Source organism: Meriones unguiculatus, chromosome 2 (genome assembly GCF_030254825.1).
Source record: "Meriones unguiculatus strain TT.TT164.6M chromosome 2, Bangor_MerUng_6.1, whole genome shotgun sequence".
NCBI classification, from domain to species: Eukaryota; Metazoa; Chordata; class Mammalia; order Rodentia; family Muridae; genus Meriones; species Meriones unguiculatus.
The window spans coordinates 15,229,747-15,251,064 of NC_083350.1; the positions used below are offsets into that span (position 1 = coordinate 15,229,747).

The 21,318-nt window shown below is 40.5% G+C and overlaps 1 protein-coding gene across 1 annotated transcript in view; it reads right to left on the reverse strand.

Moving 5' to 3' along the window:
• The window catches only part of Cfap53 (cilia and flagella associated protein 53), a 42,087-nt gene that overhangs the window by 15,979 nt on the left and 4,790 nt on the right, over positions 1-21,318 (reverse strand). The window contains exons 2-7 of the mRNA XM_021640760.2: positions 18,783-19,012; positions 17,579-17,752; positions 12,475-12,778; positions 11,761-11,979; positions 9,718-9,934; positions 2,432-2,534 (exon numbers count right to left, since the gene is read on the reverse strand). Of these exons, the coding sequence (XP_021496435.1) occupies positions 2,432-2,534; positions 9,718-9,934; positions 11,761-11,979; positions 12,475-12,778; positions 17,579-17,752; positions 18,783-19,012 (1,247 nt within the window). The remainder of the gene's footprint in view (positions 1-2,431; positions 2,535-9,717; positions 9,935-11,760; positions 11,980-12,474; positions 12,779-17,578; positions 17,753-18,782; positions 19,013-21,318) is intronic.

Here is a 21,318-nt window from a genome sequence, read left to right on the forward strand (position 1 = left end):
GATTGGTGGGAATGTAAACTTGTACAACCACTTTGGAAACCAATCTGGTGCTTTCTCAGACAATTAGGAATAGCGCCTCCTCAAGACCCAGCTATACCACCCTAGGCATATATCCAAAAGATGCTCAAGTACATAACAAGGACATTTGCTCAACTGTGTTTGTAGCCACTTTATTTGGAATAACCAGAATCTGGAAACAACCCAGATATGCCTCAACTGAGGAATGGATACAGAAATTGTGGTACATTTATATAATGGAATACTACTCAGCAATTAAAATCAATTAAAAACAAGGAAATCATGAAATTTGCAGGCACACTCTTTTCTTATGACCCAGGCAACTCTATGTTGGGTGGGAAGAGGTGGTATTTATGAAGGTACTTTTAAATCTCCGACAATAAACTTTTCAAAGTAGGAACAAAGGACTGTCAAGATGGTCCTCAGCAGGTAAAGGAGCTTGCCACACAACCAGATAACTTAAGTTTGACCCCTAGGACCTATATTGTAAAAGGTAGAAACTGACTCCAACAATGTCCTTTAGCTTCTCGTGCATGCCATGGCAAAAATCGCACACATGCACACATGAAGCAGGCCTCTAGAGCAGAAACAGTAATAGGAGGTCTACAGGGTAGGCCACATACTATTTTTATCAGACTGCCAAAAGGCTAAGATACACAAATTATACTTGCCGGGGGGGAGGGGGGAACATATTTCTATGCACCAATTATCAGTGAATGAACAGAAATCTCTCCCTCCCTAGGGCAGAGAGGATGACTGAATTAGAGATAGGCCCTCTAAGTCTACTGCACCCCGTGGGAAAGCAGTAAGAAAAGCTGCAAGGAGACGGCGGCCCGTGTTTTCACCTGAGCCTGACTGGGTAATCTTAAGGAAACACATTGATCCCAGCAAAGACATCTTATCATTTTAGTCATGAGGACATGTACACTATCTATGCAAGTAAGACATTCCTGCTAATCGAGCTATTAAGCCACTCTGATCTATGTCAGCTGTGACCCTCGATTACTCTCCATGTTATTTGTTGAGGGAGAGTCGCTTGTTGAACTCAGAACTCACCAATATGGTATAGCTAGCTAGCTTGCTCAGGGGATCATCTGTTCTTGAGCCTGAGTGCTGCCAGCTTTTATATGGGCTCATATGATCTGGTCCAGCCCTCAGGCTTCTACAGCAAGCACCTTGTATACTAAGCCAGTTTACATACTCTGACCAGTTCTCCAGCCTGGTCATATACTCTTTTTAAGTAGAACCTTTTGGGAAGTCCTCTGATCACTGGAATCTTGACCTTGATGGCAATACTGGGACCTCATCCCCTTCCTCTCCCTGTCTCTTCCATTCCAGCCATTCGGTGATTAGCTTTCTGTGCTGCCATAGACCCAAAGAGACAGTGATAACTCACTGAAACTCTGAAACTGCGAGGGAAAAGAACCTCTTTTAAAAAGAAAAAGGACTTCACCACTGAGGGTGAAAATGCGAAGACAGGAGGGCAACCATCTGCAAACTTTGTCATAACCCCGAAAATGGAAAGAAAGAAAGAAAGAAAGAAAGAAAGAAAGAAAGAAAGAAAGAAAGAAAGAAAGAAAGAAAGAAAGAAAGAGAAGAAGCTTTTCTCCTTGTGTAGGAGGCCGGGAGGTTCCTGTGATCACAGATAAACTCTAGGAGACCTAGGAATGTTAACGCACAGTCTCTTCAGAGGGAGAGATATACAACCTGTTTTCTGCCCTCAAGGGTGGGAGCGGATATGGTTAACAGCCCAGTGACCTTTGTGCTATCTGCGTGGCTGAGATCACACCGGATCCTCATCCGGGCCCTTATTATGGGCTTGTTTTTCTTAGTCAATCTACAAAACCCATCCTTCTGGAAGATGTCATATAGCTTTACATGCCTTAAGCTTTATTGTGCACATGGGACTGAGTTAAGTGTCTCCAGGAAATTCTTCACCCAATTGTGCTGTGCTTAAATAGGCCAGAAATAATTTAGTCAGGGTCAGATTCTCATAGTGTGAACTTCCTTATTACCTCCCATGGATCATTACTCTGCTGGCCTTGGTTGGGGCAGACAACCCTGCCCCAAAATCTTTAGAAGTTGTTTACTATGAGTATTTGTTACAGTAATTCATGGCTGACTCACTACTTATTATTTTTTAATTCTTGCAAATGGGTGTTATTATTTTAGATGCTCATCTAGTTTTAATAACCAGTATATATATTCAGATCTACAATGACAGTAGAATTTGATTTTTCTAATATAGTGTCTGTCTAGTTTTATATGAAATCTTATGAATTGTTCCAAGATTCATATAAATTAATTAACATAAATTAATATCAGTAATATATGGATTACTGAAGCATCACCCTCTATGTTAAATATATATCTCTCTACATTACAGATGATAATGCAGAGAACAAGATTGTACCTGGCAAAATTCTGACTCTCTTCATAGTCAAGGACCTTCAGGCCTTCATTTATACGCTCCTGTTCCTTAGCAAGTTCTTCTTCTTCTTTGAGTTTTCGTTGCTCTGAAAAAGGCAAGAGAAATTACTTGACAAATGATTCTTTTTTCCAAACAAGACTTGCTGATATCTGCCTGGGCATTAAAGCCACATTGTCTTTAGGATTGCTGGAGTGCATCTTGAATCAAGTCTGGAGAAGTAGGACCAAAAGAGATGGTTAGAGGGTAAAGGCTGCCAAGTCTGAAGATCCGAGTTTGATCCCTGGGTCTGAAACATGATGGAAGGAGAAAACTGACTCTAACAAGTTGTCTCTAACCTCCACATGTGGCATAATGCATATGTGCTCACATACCCCCCCACATGCATGTATTCACAGACAAATAAATAAATGTAATAAAATTAAAATAATTTTTTTAAAAGGAAGAAAGAAGTGCAAGCCAGGCATAGAATGGTACCTGTAGTTCCAGCTGCTTGAAAGTCTGTTGGAAAAGGATTGTTTGAACACAGGAAGCTGGGGCCAGCCAAAGTAACATACTAGGATCCTAGCTCAAAAGCAAAAAGGAGAAGCACTTGTCTCTGGGACTAAAGGAAGCTTCTTATACACTATGATCCACACAGATTTCTTCGCATTACTTTCTGAAAATCTGTGAGTGGCCTTTCCATACCAGATTAAAACAATCTTGGCCACACCTGCTTATCAAGGGCCAGCAAGGTACTCCCTCCATCCCCAATGCCTATGATCCCTTGCTGGCCCTGGAATCCTGCTCTGGATACTAGCCACAAGCATCCCAGCCTCCTCTTCCCATCTGCCTCCTCCCCTTCACTTTCCTCCCAAGTGGTCTGGCTCACTGATCAACTAGAGGCACCAGGTTTGGTAAGCTAAAAATATATATAGCAAAAGTCACAAACAAAAAGCTAACTCCAGATACCCAGGACTTGTTGGAAAAATAAATTTAATTAAAAAAAAAGTATAAAAAAGACAATACACCCAACCCAAGTACCAATAGCATAGTAATGGTTCCAAAGAAGAATAGATTAGATGAAAAAAAAAAAAAAAACAACAACAACACAGGATTCAAAAGAACAATGATTAACGAATTCAAAAAGTTCAATGAATTTAAAGAGGACACAAAAACTGAACAGTGAGGACAGGAAAAAAAAACTAGTTGAAATCTGAGAAAATGAAAACATCTGGTGGAAATAAGGAAATAAATGTAGGGTATCAAAATAGAGTTCAATACAGAGAGAAATACTGAAGAAGACTCAAAATGAAATGAAGCTGGAAATGAAAAACTAAGTTCGTAAAAAGCCCTCCAGAAAGCCTTAACAACAGAATTAGCCATGTGGAAAACATACTAATGGGTTGCAGAGACACCACAGAAGAATGAAATCATGTAATCACTCAGAAAATGTAAAACTTAACGCATGAACTGAACATACAAGGTTTCTGAAATACCACAAATAGATTAAACCTATGAACTGTGACCACAGAATAAGGAGAAGAATAACAGGTCAAGGGCATAGAAATAATTTTCAATAAAATCATAAAAGAAAAAGTTCCAAACTTAAGATGCCCTTACAGGTACAGACCAATAAAATACCAAATAGATGGGACCAGAAAAGGTCCCATAATTCAGCAAAATTAATTTTTAAGATATATTTTATTTGTATTTTTATTAATTACAATTTATTCACTTTGTATCCCACCTGTAGCTCCCTCCCTCTTCGCCTCCCAATTCCACCCTCCCTCCCTCTTCTCCACTATGTCCCTTCACCAGTCCACTGATAAGGGAGGTCCTCCTCCCCTTCCATCTGATCCTAGTCTATCAGGCCTCATCAGGAATGGTTGCATTGTCTTCCTCTGTGGCCTGGTAAGGCTGCACCCCCCTGAGGGGGAGGTGATCAAAGAGCAGGCCACTGAGTTCATGTCAGAGACAGTCCCTGTTCCCCTTACTAGGGAACCCACTTGGACACTAAGCTGTCATGGGCTACATCTGTGCAGGGGTTCTAGGTTTTCTCCCATGAATGGTCTTAAGAAAAGGGTATTGAAAACTATAAGATAGAAGGGCCAACTCATATATAATGGCAGCCCATTAGAATAGCAGCTGATCACATTATAAAAACTTTTAAAATTACATTTAAATTAATTGTGTGTGTGTGTGTGTGTGTGTGTGTGTGTGTGTGTGTGCAGGTTGACAACCTGTAGGAGTCTGTTCTCCACTCCTACCACGTGGGTTTTGAGGATTAAACACAGGTCATCAGACTCAATGGCAAGCATCCTTTACCAGTGAGCCATCTTAACAGCTCTTGATAGTAACATTTACAGCTAGAAAAGCTAGGGAAAGATACATTTAGAGCTAAAAAAGCTGGGGAAAGATGCTCTGGAAAAATACAACTTCCAACCCAAAAATATTATACTCAATAATGCTATCTGTTATGAGTAAAAAGGAAGCAAAAACTTTTCATGATAAAAACAAACTAAAGAAATTTATGGCCCTTAAGCCAGCCCCTGAGAGAATTCCTGAAGGAATATACATTCTAGCCCAGGTATTTCCCTATATAATAAAGGGAAATACATTTTAATATGGATCCTGAACTATTGAAAGAGACAGAGAGAAAAGAGGGGGAAGAAGAGAGAGAACACTGTTCCTGCCCTCATCCCAGTCCTAGTCCAAGCAGGAATAGCTGGCTTGACAGCCATAGACACATTAACCTTTGTAATGGGAGATAAAAACTGTAAGGAACTAAGTAGACAGGGCATTCAGGACCTAGAGGTATTAAAAGTACCTGTTTCTAAATTAAAACAACCCTTCATTTCCCTCATTGGAATGGTCCTTAAAAATTGGAGAGGCTTAGACTTGCTTCTTATGTATGGCTTTGGGAAAAACCTGCTGTTTCTATGCTAATTGATCAAGAGTAATTAGGAACAAGACCTTGTCACAGTTGGGAAAAACCTCAAAAAGAGAGATAAAGACATTCATTGCCTAATTGGTACCAGTCTGTTTTCTTGGTCCTCTTGGCTAACTACTCTATTATCAGCACTGACTGATTGGCTCTTTAATTCTCATTCTGATTTGATTAATGGTAGGGCCCTGCATCTTAAGCTATATGGCAAATTATGTATCAGTTAAGTAAAATTAATGGTTCTTAGGACCAACTACACCTCTTTAGAGCAGGATAAGTCCACAATTTGACTCATTCACTATGATGGGGGATGGGGGGAGTGTTACATGACCTCACAACTTACTGGGTCTCCAGACCTCAGCACAGCTGACTCCATAATGAAAGTACCATTCAGACAGTAAGGCACAGCACATAGAACCACCAGCCAAAATGAAAACAAAGACCTACTGGATCAAAGTCCATAGTTCTAGTAAAGTCTCTAAATGTACTAACCTCACTTTTTGGCTTCTGTGGTTCCATTTCTGGCTAACTCTTCTTGTTAATGGAAGTATGTCAACCCAGGATATGGTAGTTTGGGTGTGTTTAAAGCTCACCCTGAGAAAGACTTGGGGCCACACTAGGATCCCAAACACCTGTAGAGTCACCAGCTGGCTAATAGAAACTTTCTACTAGCTTAAACCCATGTCTGGGCAGTCTGGCAGAGCTTAATAACTTGAGTACACAGAGAACTCAATAAAGAAACAGCCTGGTTAAAAAGATGAACTATGGAACTGAAGAGAATTCTCAAAAGAAAAAAAAAAACAACAACACAGATTATAAAGAAACACTTAGAAACAGCATTAGCTGCCAGGAAATTCAGTCTAAAACTACTTTAAGAATTCCATCTCCCCCTGGTTTGAATGGCCTTGATCAAAGATACAAAAGACAGCAAGTAATGGTGTGGATGTGGAAGACAAGGAACCCTTTCACAGTGCTGGTAGGACTGTAAACTACTTTAGATGCTTTGGAAATCAATCTAGAGCTTCCTCAGAAAACTAGATGTAGATACTATAGCAGACATACCCTATGACTTTGTCATATTAATCCTGGGCATAAGAACCTGCAGAGACATTTGCACTTCCTTGTTCATTACAGATCTATTCATAATAGCTAGGAAATAGAATCAACCTAGATGTCCACTAACTGAAAAAATGGATAACACAAGTTTGACATGAGACCCCCAACAGACCACCAGGAGCACGAGTCCCATGCAAACACACTAGGGTCTTTATTCAAGCTCGAGCTCTGGCCATCAATTGTCCCTGACACAGCAATTCAGAAAAAGTGGCCCTGAGCCTCCAGAGGGCAGAGTTTTTAAAGAGAAAAACTGCAAGCAGGGAATTCCAAGCCTTGGTGTTACAGGATTAGGTAAGAGAAGAGTGAGTAGATTAACCTTTAAACTGACTGGTTCAAGCCAGCTGGCAAAACCACAGGGGGAAACAGGCTACGGAAAGGAACATCTTGACCTGGGCAAGACCCTGAACTGTGGGTGTAATTTTATTTCATTGGTTGGCCCTAGATGCAGAACCTAGTTATTCTTAACAACTTCCTCCTGGGATTTTTCACTTGCCAAGTTTCTTCTGTGGGTATTTTTGCTTGCCAAGTTCCTCGACCTGAAGTGGGGAACTGGCGTCACCTAAAGGACAGGGCCATTCAAAATGGTGTCTGAAAACAAAATGGCATTAGTTCTGCTCTTGCTCTTTCAATATACATAATGAAATTTTATTCAATGATAAGGAAAAACAATATTTGCAGGTAAATGGATGAAACTGAAAAAATTATACCAAGTAAAGTAACCCAGACCCAGAAAGACAAGTATCAAATGTTCTCTCTCTTATAGGGATACTGGCTTCAAATCTTTCAATTAGTGTATAACCTGAAGTAACTTTAGAAGATAAGAAACTAGCTAGGAACTATTGTTAATAAATGGTAAAAAAAAAAAAAGCCAGGTATGTTGGCACACACCTTTAATCCCAGCATTTGGGAAGCAGAGGCAGGAAGATCTCTAAGTTCAAGTGCAACCTGGTCTACAAAGTTCTAGACAGCCAAGGCTATACACAGAGAAACCCTGTCTCAAAAACAAAAACAAACTATATATATATATATATATATATATATATATATATATATATAGCAAAGAATTGTTTTAAAATAAATGTACATATATTATCAACTCATGTTGGATCTGTGTATTTATTTTATATACTCATATGCATGGGATCATTTAACAATTTCCTGAGTGAAAGGGGTCATGAGTGGGAAACTGTAAGAAGTTATAATCTAGACATCCTAAGACTGAGAGATTGATGGTCTCCATGAGACCCTTTGAGCATTTTACCGAAAGGTTTTGCATTCAGAGAGCAAGAGGGACACTTAGGTGGATCACACTTTTGAGTAAGATATTCATTACATGAAATATTGATTTTAATAAACACAGGCACATATCAGCATGGCAGGAGCCCTGGGGAGAGCTTAGGCCTGTATAGAGTAGAGGTACTTTATGGCTTCTGTAATCCACAGCAAACACTTGTCAGACTCTCTCTGATTCCAAGGTAACAGGGGGAGGAGAGTGAGTCTTGCCTTTTGAGAAAGGAATACATGACCTTGAGGATATGGCATGAGTAAGGAGGAGAGGCTCATTTCATTAATGTGTATTTGTTTGTCATACAGTTTGGAGTTTGTTAGTCTAGGGCTAGTATGCAGAATCAGCTAGAGGAAGTATGAAGACACAGCTACACAGCGGCATGACCTGGACAGTGTCTTGTCTGGTTCTAACACAGAGTTAATACTGTCACTTAGTGGAAAGGGGTAGCTTGGTTCAGGGAGATCCATGGGATGGGGTTAACTCAGCACACAGGTACTTCCAGAAGTCTTAAACTAAAGTTCATCCTCATAAGAATAACTGAAATGTCTTCATGAAACACCCAGGAACTGATGTAGACTGACTGCAGATAGAAAAGTGGTGGAGGACCTCCCAAACTGTGAGAATGGTCTCTGAATGAAGACCCTTCAGGTCCATCAGTCACCTGACATGTCAAAACGTCATAATGAAAGCTTTGGAGGGAGGATACATTTTCAATGGGGAAACATAAAGAGTCTCAAGGGAATGAGACATTTGAACTGACTTTAAGACACCTCAGATTTCTTAAGATTCAGCACATCACAGGCTGTTAAAAAACTACTTACGCAAAGTTATGGACAGAAACAACTTCAAAAAGAAAAGAGGAAAAAGAAAAGAGAAAAAGTATATAAAAGGGAGGAGAAAGAGGCATGTCTCTGCATCCCACCATTTCCTATCTTTATAGTCATCAAGGTAAACGGTACTCAAAGCACATGGTGTTCTCAGACATTGAGAACACCCCTCATGGAACTATGAGGTATCAGCTAGGATATAAAGTTTCTCATTTATGTAAGTCTTGTGTTCTAATTAGATAAAATTTGCAGAAGCAGAAGTCTTAGTACTTAGGAATTTCACAGATACGTACTTAAATCTCTTGGTTGTTAAAGGAAGAGGCAGGGGTATGAGAGGACAATAGGGGAAGGGTAAATATGTATTAAAATGTCACAGTCATTTGGAATTGAAGTCAGCCACCATTTTGAATTGAATGCTAACTAAAGGACTTGTTAGGGCCTGCTTAAACTTTTTGCATAATTGTAGCTCCTCTGTTAACACCTGCTTTTGTCTTTAGCATAACTGAAGCCATTTTATCTCTAGTCTCCATTTTGATCATACAGTGAAATTTAGTTCAAGTTCCAGGCTCTGCCTGCCAGACACAAGGATAGCCTTTACTTAAAATTCAACAATTCAGTACTTGCTCTTTAGAATGAGACAATAGATGATAAATACATGCTCTGCTTGGGTTAAAGAAAAATGCATCTTCTGCTATAGTTAAACTGCAACACTTTCTCCAGGAAAGCTGGAAAGTCCTCAAAAGTTCTCCTACCCTAAATTCCAACCAATCAGCTTAAAATGCTTTGTCTAGCTACCTAGATACAATGTCCCTGGAACAAAAATTAATTCTTCTTGCTTGGATAGACACAAAATACCAGGAATAGAATTGATTCTTACTGCTTGGTTTTGGTCTTTTTACTTTAAAATTTCTTTGGGAATGTCTCAGTGTCATAACCTTGGTTCCCAAATCCAGACTGTGTCCCTGACTGGTCAGACTTTGCTAAGTGTTCAATAACTTCCATCTATCTGAGTCTGGTGTCCTAGTGGTCAGTGTGCGGTTATTCCTGAACCCCAACAAACTAACTTTTAAAAAGTAAAAGCAAAAGATAAGATAGATACAATTCAGTTCCTTACGTTTTTCTTGAACTTGGAGTTTTCTTGTACACATGACTTCATCTGAGAGTTGCTTCCTTGCCTCCTTTTCAAGAGTCAGCTGCCGATCTTTCTCAGCCATCTTCTTTGCCTTTATGTCCTCTAGTATTCTGTCCAGTTCTTTCTCCTGGGCCTTTTCTTCCTTTCGTCGTTGTATTAGATAGTCATTATATATCTTCTGTTCTCGTCCCATGTCTTCCTACATAACATAAAATTTAATTTACGTTATTAGAACATATCAGTGAATAAGAGCAAGTTAATTTTCAATTACATGGTAATGTATTTAATATAAGTGTGTAGTATGTGTGGGTGGACACATATGTGCCATGGTGTATGTGTATGTAGGTCAAAGGACAGCTTTCAAGAACAGGCTCTATCTTTCAATCCAGGTAAAGAATTCAAATCAACAGGCTTGATGGTAAAGTCCTTTATCTGCTGAGCCATATTGTCCACCCCAAGGGCAGCCTTAAAAGCAGTATTCTAAAAGATACAATCCTAATCTTGTGCTAGTATATACTTAAGCATTCACTGATACACTATTATGTCTGGGATTTACTTCAAAGGACTCAGAAGTGATTGTAAGTATAGACAATACAGGAATGTACTTTAGCTGAAAGTTTCTGAAGTTTGTTCTTCATATGTGCGTGAAATGTTTGAGAACACATTTTGAGTAAGTTCATTCAAACACTTTCTCAGAGTTCCCCCAAGAAGTTATCAGCACACTTTCAATGGGAATACTACTGCCTTACAATCGATTGATCTGAACATCAACAAGAATCACAAGTAATCCATAAATAGACATTCCCCCTAAGATATTCTAGAGAGGGCAAATAAGAACAGCCAGGTGTGGTGACCCATGCCTTTATCCCAGCACTTGGGAGGCAGAGGCAGGTGGATCTCTGTGAGTTCCACACCAGCCTAGTCTACAAAGTGAGTTCCAGGACAGCCAGGACTATTACACAAAGAAATCATGTCTTTAAAAAGCAAAAGCAAAAACAAAACAAAACAATACAACAAAACAACAAGACAAAAAATCCCATTAAACAGGGTCCTCTGGAAGGATTCATCCAACAGGGGATCAAAGCAGATGCTGAGACTCAGAACCAAACTCTGGGCAGAGCACAGGGAGTCTTATGGAGGAACAGAGGGGTAGGATTAGAGGGACATGGAGGGGACAGGAGCCCCACAAGGAGACCAACAAAAGTAAAAGATCTGAGCCCAGGGGGTCCTGCAGAGACCGATGCACCAATGGAGGACCATGTATGGAGAGGACCTAGACTCCCTGCTCAGATGTGACTGACTGGCAGCTCAGTCTCCTTGTTGATCTCTGAGTGAGGGGAGCAGTTGCTGCCTCTATCATGAACTCAGTCGACTGCTCTCTGATCACTCACCCCTGATGATGCTGCCTTTTCAGGCCACAGAGGAAGAGGATCCAGGCAGTCCTGATGAGACTTAACAATCTACGGGCAGATGGCAATAGTGGAAAACTCCCCCATTCAGTGGATTAGGGAAAAGGGATGAGGAGAAGAGGAAGGGAAAGTGTAACTGGAGGGCGTTGATGGAGGGGGTTTCAATTGGGGTATATAATGAATAAATTGTGGAGAAAAAAAGAAAATTAAAAAAAAGAAAAAAGACAAACAGAAAAAAACATTGTTCAACATCATTAACCATTAGGGAAATGCAAATTAAAGCCATATTAGATATTAGTCAACATATACTATAATAAAGCAAAAAGAGTGACAATATCAAATGCTAAAAAGAATTTGGACAGACTAGAGTGCTTGTGCATTGCTTGGGGGAGTGAAGCTTTCTTTTAAAATCTTCCCTTTCTTCCTTCTTAACTTCTTCCCTTCCACACTCCCTCCCTCCCCTTCTTTTTCCGTCCTGCCTTCCCTTCCTTTCTGGTATTGAAACTGAGCTCAGGGCCTTGTACAAGAAAGCACACTGAAAGTAACAACCCACAAGGCCAATAACTCAGCAGACAATCCTGACCAGCATTTAGTAGGCACTAAATAAATATCTTACTCTCTTTTGCTTCTTCTTATCTTCTTCCTCTTGTAAGTCTTGAAGGGCCCTTCCCACGAGTTTCATGTTCAAGTTCGTATCCTCTCTATACTCCTGCTGCATATACTCTATCTTCTCTTGCAAGGCTTTTTCCAAAATGTTCCTAGTCTCCTGCATTGTCTTCAGTTTCTGGAGCTTCTCTTGTTCATTCTGTAGTTTAATCTGTGCACTGTTCTGCTCCTAAGGAGGAATAACGAAGATAAATCAGCATAGTTAGGTAAAGCAAGTAAGTTCACGCATTTGCTGTAAGAATGAGCCTAAGAGATTTCTTGGGAATACATGCACACAACTACATTTGGAGAGGCTGTAGAAATGGAGCTTGCTTTTTAACATAGCTTAGTCAGCAATAAAGCTTTGTAGAAACTGCTTTATGTGTGATTGTAAAGGAAGTAATAAGGAGGTGTATAGTCCAAAAACGAACCAAAAAAGTGTAAAAGGAAATGATCTTTGGTCCCAGCAGTCATCACTCACCACTATGCTCAACACACTAGCCCAGAGTTCCAGGCTTTATGCTTCTATAGACATCTGTTCATTTATTATTAAGCAGTAGTGAGATTTCAACAGTGAAAATGTGCTTTAAAAGGACCAGCCACAAACTCCAAGCAAACTATATTAACAGTTGGGAAAACTGCTATACCCACAGAGCACATCACTAGGGCATCTGAGAGGGCTCACCAGGAAGCGGCCCTCTGCTTCCTTCATCCGCAGTTCCGCCTGCCTTTGTGCCAGAATGCTGGTGACTTGAGCATTCAGCCCCAGGCGTGTATTTTCCACCATCTCTTTCCTTCTCTTCTCTTCTTGGGCTTCTCTCTTTTCCTTGGCTAATCTGTCTTCCTCCCAGAGTTGTGCGAACATACGCTCTTCCACCAGTTTTTGCCTTTTCAGCTCCTTGTTGAATGCTATCTGTGCTTTCCGCTCCTCAACCACCCTTTTCTCATGAACATCAACTAATTTATTGCGGAGCTCCTCACAGTGTTCCCTGAAAGAGACATTTAAAAAGGCAAACCCCAGCATTTCATGAGGCACTGCTGTATTTAGGCATATGTCTACACAGTAATGCACAGGAGTAAGGAAAACCAAAATAACCCGGATGAAGGCCATCTAGAGGGCAGAAATGTGAGGAAGCAGTGGGGAGGGAGGCAAATCTAAAAGGACAGCTTCAAATATAAGCACTGCTCTCAGGCAGAAAAAAAAAAAGGCTTTGAATACTTGCTCTGCCAATTCTTGCATGACTTTCAGTCAAAAGTTTAACTTATCTGGCTATGGTGGTACATGCCTTTAATTCAGCACTCAGGAGGCAGAGGGGCAGAGGGGCAGAGGGGCAGAGGCAGAGGCAAATGCAGGCAGTTTTCTTTGAGTTTGAGGTCAGCCTGGTCTGGTCTACATAGTGAGTTCTGGAACATCCAGAGCTACACAAAACAAACAAAACAGAATTAACTCATCTGGACCAGTTGCCTCATATTTTTGTTTTGTTTTATTTTGTTTTTTGAGACAGGGTTTCTGTTTAGCCTTGGCTGTCTTAGACTCACTTAGACCAGAATGATCTCAAACTCACTGAGATCCACCTGCCTCTGCCTCTTAAAGTGCTGGGATTATAGGCATGTGACGCTGCACCCGGCTCAGCTGCCTCATCTTTAAAACACCTGCCCAAAAATATGTTCCCTCTAGGTTTCTTGGTCTGAATTTACTCTTACCAGCTGTGCCTGCAAGCCTGTGCCCACTACCCCCTGTAGCAACTTACTTTTCCTACTGGCCTCTAGTAGGAATGATTAGGGCAGTGTGTATTGTGAAATGGAAATCCTATAAACTGTTGTCAGTGACAGAAATTTCAAGGTCCTCTGGACCACATCTTGATCTGATATTGCTGCTTTCTCATACTGACTGGCCTTTGAATTTCTGACTACTTGAAGTTTAAGTGCCATGAAAATAATCTCTTGTATTCCCTGTGTCTTCTGCCATTTAAGTGAGAACTTACATTACTCTTAGGCTTTATAACTTAAGTTACTCTTAGTTCCTGAATGCAGCTTAACAAGACATACCCTTTGCCTAACTCATACACAGTGTCTTGAGAACCTAACTGATATTCATTTCTCTTAAGTTAATCAAGCCACTATTCTATCGAAGAGTTTGATAAAAATCTCAAACATATTTATTGAAGCCAAGTGTGCTGGCACTTGGGAGGCTGAGGTTAGAATATCCTGAATGCAGGGTCAGCCTGGCCTGCACAGTGAGCTTAAAGCTGTCCTAGATTACAATGGCGGACCTTACCTCAAAAAGTATGCATTTGGGCTGGGGAGATGGCTCATCAGTTAAAAGCAATAGGTTTTCTCTGCCAATGAAATAAGCCAATTCAAGCCAAATTAAAGTATGAGGTCAACTATAATGGGGGCAACTCTTGGGGGAGTTCACTGACCTAATAGGAGAGCGTCAGTAAAGTCACCGTGGAGGTAGGAGCAGAGAGTGAAAGAGAGAGAGAGAGAGAGAGAGAGAGAGAGAGAGAGAGAGAGAGAGAGAGCATGCTCACACAGGGAGAGGGAACTGCAGAGACAGAGACAGAGATTTAAAAAAATGTCTGGATTATATAGGGAGGAGACTCTGGGGACGGGAAACCCAGTCCCTGGGCTGAAAAGTTCAGTACAGAGTGTGGGATATGCCAGCCGTACCCTGCAACTGATGGACTGAGGGACTGAGGGATGCTGGGAGAATCTGGAAGCCAGGTCTGCTTTGATATGTTAAATAGTTGTCTCACTTAGGCACTTGTCCCTAGTATGAAACCCAACAAAAAGCACTGATACTCTTGTAGAAAACTCTAGTTTGATTCCAGCAATGAAACAGAGGCTCACAGATATCTCTAACTGCAGTTCCAAGGCCTTTCTGGGTACTAGGTACATAGGTGGTACACTTACATCCATAAAAGCAAAATGTTCACAAATATAAAATAATAAAATAACAAATAAAAAATAATAAAGTGAATAAAAAGGGCTAATGATTATGTTTTAAACAGTTTCAGGAAATACCAAAATTCTAAAATCCCTTCTGAGAATTAAAATCTTAAAATTAAAAGACACATGAAACTAATAATCATATCATGTAACAATTACTACATTAAAAGACTTGAATTAAAAAGGAAACTAAAATGAAGAAACCAACTTGAGAAATATAATAGCAAGTTTTACAGATTTTTTTCATTATTTTATTTAATTATGTATATATGTTTCTGTCTATATGTGGGAATGTGCACATGAGTACAGGTGCCAGCGGAATCCAGAAAAAAGCATCAAATCCCCTGGAGCTGGCTTAAAGATGGTTATGAGCTGCTGGATCTGTGTGCTGCAAATAGAACTTGAGGCTTCTGTAAGAGCAGTATGCAGCTCTTACCTCCATGATTGCAATTCTTAATATCTATGTTAAAAAGAGTCCAAGGATCTGAAAACAAAGGGTCTCTCTAGTCTGTGTCAGGAAGTGGATTAGAAGTCCAGCTGATCAGAAAGCATCATAGACCAGCAATAATCAGACAATAATATACAGGGACCTACAATATATTTGGCAGAAGTGGAAACAGCAACAGCAGAGGGACAGACCAATTTTATCAAAGACTTCCTGGGACAGTTTTCTAGTGAGAATTTTGGAATTTTGGTTTCTTTAAAAACAGAATTTTTATAAGAATGTGTTTTTGTCTTAATCCCAGGTGTGGAGATATGGGGCTGCTTCACAGCAGCTGATTATGATTTACCTTGTGTTCTAGCAGGGACATGATTTTGCCAGCTCCAGATAGTTTTCTTTGATTGTGTGATGTTTGGAATTCTGGGGACTTTTCAAAGGGTATAAAAATGCTAGGGCCCTGAGAAGCAAGGTGGATTGTTGGTAGCTCGTTGTTTGCTGTTGATTGCAATTTGTTAAGTAGTCATGCACAAAGAAGAGGAGGAGAAGGAGAAATTATTAGATATCCTGACTTCGAAGAGCAAACTTGCCCCAAGGAGCGAAACATCCCTAATCAGCAGGAAGTAGTTTAATTATAACATCCATCTCTTTCCTCTTTATCCTTTTTTCTCTCCTACGTAGTATTAGGGTCAAAAGGGTGGAAGAAAAACACCGGAGAAGGGTGGAAGAAAGAAGATCCTACAAAGTAGCAAATGCTGGCTACGGGGTTTCAAAGAACTTGATTCCAACATCAACACTGAGGTTGGTAAGTAATCTCTTATTTGGCACCTGGTAGGAGGCAAGCACAGAGTGCCAGAGCAGGATTTTAAGATAAACTGAGCAGTGTGTTTTAAGTGACCTATGATATGATTACCAAGATTCAGAGTGTGGTTACTGCGTACATCTTCTAAGCTACTGATGGTTAGCATTCCTAAATCATTTTAATAGATGAGTTAGAACAGAAGTCTGCCTCTTTACGACAGTGGTCACTCTTAAAGAGGCCAGCTTCCACAGCTTTCCCCCTTCCCCCCGCCCAAGCTACCTCCTGTACACAGAGAATTAAAAAGCAGTCTGTGCTCTTGACAGCTCTTAATTTGTCCTGGCTCTTCTGTGTCCTTTGTCAAACTAAATCACTGATGTGACACTTCTACCGGCCTCCCAAAAGTTATAAAATCTGGTGTTTCCTTTGTTCTTGCAGTTGTTCTGGGGACTTTCTCTGAAGAGACTCCTCTGTGCCCAACTCCACTTATCCCAGATGCTCTGGGGAATGGGGAGGGGGGCTCTCTTCCTTTTCTCTCTCTCTACCGCCTCCTTTTCCCCTTCTCTCTCCTCTCCTCCCTCTACTTCTCCTATCCCCTTCCCTCTCTCTTTCCCTCTCCTCCCTCTGTTGTTGAAGGTTAAAGTTTAATATTGATTTATCTTTTAGTTAAGCAGCAGTTCTTCCTAAACCAGCTGTATACCCAAATCAGCACACAGAGACTAGGATTTATTTAGTTAACCCAGAGCATAATGCTGGGCAATAGTTACACCATCCTAAACTTCCAAGCCCAAATCATTTCCTCCCATTAAAATTTCGCACATTATACTTGCTTTTAGTCATATCTTGGGTCTAGTTCATCACTCCTCATGGTTCCAAGTCCTCTCCCGCCTATCTCTGCTCTCCTACCTCCCACTAGCTTCCTTCTCCTCCTCTCTAGACCAGGATGTCCCACCCTATTCTCTCCATTGCATAGCACTGGCTGGTTGTTTAATTGACAATTACAGAGAACAAATGGTGGCATGTTTACACAACAGGTGATGCTTAGAATAAGCATCACAATACAATGTCCGGATTAAAACCAGATAGTGGGGTAGAAAAATCAGCATTTGAATGAACAAGGGTAAATTGTATACATTCTACAAGAACATTATACCTACATCCCTCCCTCTCTTCTTTCCCTCTCCTCTTTTCCCCTCCTGTCTTTCCTTCTCTCCCTCCTCTCCCTCCCTTTCTTCCTCTTCTCTCTGCCTCTTTCTTTCTTCTCTCCCTCTCCTTCCTCTCACTCTCTTCCTTCTCTCTCTCCCTGTCCTCTCTCTTTCCCTCTCCTTTCTCTCACTCTCCTCTCACCCCTCCCCTTTAAGGACCCCCATTGTGTATTCCCACATACTGTACCATTTTCTGTCTAATATTCTCTCTCCCACCTCAAGGATCCCATCATGTTCTTGAGGCTCTTTCTCCTCAATAGTCACTATTTTTGAAGAGAGTGCTGTGTCGGCTTCCTTTCCTGGATTACCACAGATGCTTTGGCATTCTCTCTGTAATAGTCTATGTAACAAGCTCCTGCTCATATTCTGCTTATATACTCTTCCAATTTATTACCTGAATTGCTGATGTAATTTTTCCGCTACAAAATCCAGCCTCTCTTTTTCTTTCTTCTCTCTTAATAATTTGGTTCTCTCTTTCATTCTGTTCTTTTTCTCTTCAATGGTTTCTCCTTTCAATTGCATTTCAGTAAAATACTCATTCTCTTCTGATGCTAAAAGTTCACGCAGCCTGAAACAAACAAACAATTAATTAAAAATATCCATTCCAACTGACTTTAGTTCTCCTGAGTTTCTGAATTAGTGTCTAATCATATTTTAAGAAATAAAAGGTCACTATGAGGTTGAGAAAATAATTCAGGAAAGGGCTTGCCTTGCAAGCATGGATTTCATCTCCAGAACCCAATGAGAGGATGGAAAAAGAATAGCCTGATGACCCCAGTTGGATCCTGGGACCCACATAGTGGAAGGAGAGAACCAACTCCTGAATGCTGCCCCCTGACCTCCACATGCACAATGACACTACCTCCCTCCCTCAATAAACAGTGCTTTGCAGAAAAAGCACTGTGGTTCTCCAGAAAATAAGACCTTAATCTGTGCCATATTTTATTTGATAATATACAGATCAAACGTAAAATGTTTACCTTCAAAAGTAGCAAGATGGACAGATCTTAATTAAAAAAAAACAAACAAACCCTAAAACAGTATAGTTTCTTTTTCCATCAAAATGTGGTTAACATGTGTCAAAATATTAACAAATAATAGTTATTAGTTTGAATATTTAAAAAAATTAGCCATGGCCTTCATTTGACTTGATTTCTTTTTTAAAATTTTTTTATTAATTACACTTTATTCACTTTGTATCCCCCCATAAACCCCTCCCTCCTCCTCTCCCAGTCCCATCCTCCCTCCCCCTTCTCCACATATGCCCCTCCCCAAGTCCACTGATAGGGGAGGTCTTCCTCTCCTTCCTTCTGATCCTAGTCTATCAGGTTTCTTCAGGAATGGCTGCATTGTCTTCCTCTGTGGCCTGGTAAGGCTGCTCCCCGCTCAGGGCGAGGTGATCAAAGAGTTTGACTTGATTTCTTTATGCACAGTATTAACTTCGTGCTTTTGTGAGTTGATGACATAGCGAAACAAACATTAGAGAATTTGCCTAACACAGGAGAGACCCTGGTTTTATTCCCCAGGATTCAATGTAAAGACAAAGTGAGTGATTCAGGAGTGCTTCAATGCCTGGCTACCAGGTTTGTGAGCCTTACTTATTACGCCTCTCTTCAGTGTCGATGAAAAAGCCTTGCATGGCATTCTTGACTTTTGATTGCAGGAGATTGTTAAAGTACTTGCGGTCATTGCGCTGGAGCCAGTCAACTTTCAGGTGATTCTGCTCATTTTCCTTGATGGAGGCCAAAATAGTGTGATGCTTGTGGTAGCTGCGCTGGATTCTTTTTAGGTGTTGCTCAGCCTTCTGAGCTTTGGGATGCTTGGCTCTCTGAAAACAAAGAACAGTTGTCCCTTACAATAAGCAAAAATGAAGAGCCTGACTGTAGATAGAAAATTACATATATATGTATGTATCTATGTATAGGTTTACCTATGGGGGGTGAGGGAAACTATATATAGATTTTAGTTCTTGATGGGGTACATTCTGATAAATCTATTGTAAACAGGAGATAATGTCCGTAAAAATGCATTTAACACACATAATCTAGCAAACATAAGAGACGACGCTGCAGAGTATCTGTTATTCAGCCATGTTACTCATGATCTCTCCTCAGCCTGACATAAGCCTCATCTTTGTAAAGGAATTTTAACCCACAAACATGGCTGCTCTGGCAAGGGATCACATCCAAAGACCTTCTAGACCTATGTGATCCAGCTGGAATGCAGCCATGCCCTGGATTACATTATGATCTGGCTGAAATATAGACAGGCCCTTAGTACACACCTTTAATCCCAAACAGTGAAAGTAGGGTTAGTTTATAGAAGGAGCAGCTGTGTTTGAAAATGATGTCTAATTGAGGCAGATAAAGTGACAAATCAGAGAAAGATTTGACAGAAAAAGTTAGGAATAGGATATGGCCAACTCTCAGGAGAACAGCATAGTAAAGGGAGGCAGCTTAAGAGACCAATACAGAGAGAGAGGAAGAGGGAGAGATGGCAGTTTTACTGGGACAGTTCTACAGAGCAAGTTGCAAAGAGAAAACAAGCTAGACATGGGTGAAGACAGAACAAGCCAGAGAATGAGAAGGAGCAAGAAGATTAGAACATATTACCAAACTTAGTAAGAGGCCAAGAAGATTTTTGAGACAAAACAGTTGAGTTGAACCAGCCAGCCAGAATTCAGAATGAGCTAGAAGGCGTAAGCTTATTCAGCAGTAAGTCCCAGAGACTAAAAACATTCTAGGTCTAGATAAGATTGTACGAAGCCTGGAAGTTTTCAGGACTTGGCCTAGGTTAGCAGATGGAGGCAGTAAGCCTGGAGACAACAATCCCATCAGGCAAATAAAAGTTACTTTCACGTCTAGCTTGTGCAATCCTTGAGTGAGAGAAGCTACAGTAGAGTTAAGAGGTATAGTACAATAGAGAGTTCAGTAGATAAGACAGCACAGTAGAGCTGACGTCAGTACAGTACTGTTCAGGCAGTTCAGTGCAGTTCAATTGAGTTTGCGGATTTCAGAAACACAGCAATTCAGGAGAAACAGAGAGGAGCCAGTTTGAATCAGTCAACTTAGAGAAGAGTTTGAACCAGAACAAACTAAGTTGAACCAGCCAGATTTCAGAATGAGCTAGAAAAGGGCTAGAAAGGGTGAGATTATTCATCAGTAAGTCTCAGAGGCTAAAACTGTTAAGACCCACTGTTCTTTCCCATCTCGTTAGCATAACTGTGACCATTTTTGTTTCAGAGCCACCAGGGATAGCTGCTGAGATAGAAAAATCTCACAAACTCTTTATATTCAGTGGGTTTGTTATTCTCAGCATACCCTTTTTATTCCTGGAAATCTCCCAACTATAAACGCAGCTGGCCCTAACTGCCAGGCTCAGGTAGGACTGCTTTGTCTAGTTGGCAAAAATAACTTGAGTCAGAGCCAACTATCTGTAATGCTTTCCAACCCCACATATGAGCAAGTATGGTTTTTGCCTTTATAAACTGACTCTGGAAAGCATTCCAGGCAACAGTCTCAATAGTCTGGGCTACATCCCTGATCGATCAGTCTTGAGGTGTGTATTCAGTAAACTACCCATATCTGACTAAGATCAGTGTCTAAGTGGTTTGTGTGGCTATTCCAGGACCCTAACAGAAACATTCTGGGCCTGTGTTAGCTTGGAAGATTAGATTGTGTAAAGGCTAGAAGCTTCTAGGCATAGGGATAGATAAAGGAATGCTCTGGGATTAGCACAAGATTTGGCTGGAATACAGACAGGCCCTTAGTACACACTTTTAATCCCAAACAGTGAAAGTAAAGTTAGTTTAAAGAAGGAGCAGCCATGTTTGAAAGTGACATCTAACTGAGGAAAAGACAAAGTGATGAACACACATAACACTTGCATTTCTTTGTCCTGCCCAAGACCTTGAGAGTAACCTTACAGTATATTGCTAGTCCAGGAAGAGCTCAAAGTTCACATTTTAAAGTGCTACCCAGGAATGCCTATCACTTTTGCACCATCATAAAAAAATAAGTCAAATCATGAGTTATAATCTATTTTTCTTAAAAAGTGTTTTTGACTAAAGGTAGATATAATTATTAAAGTTAAAAATTAAAGTTTTTTTGCACCCCTTTCTGCGTATTTCCACTA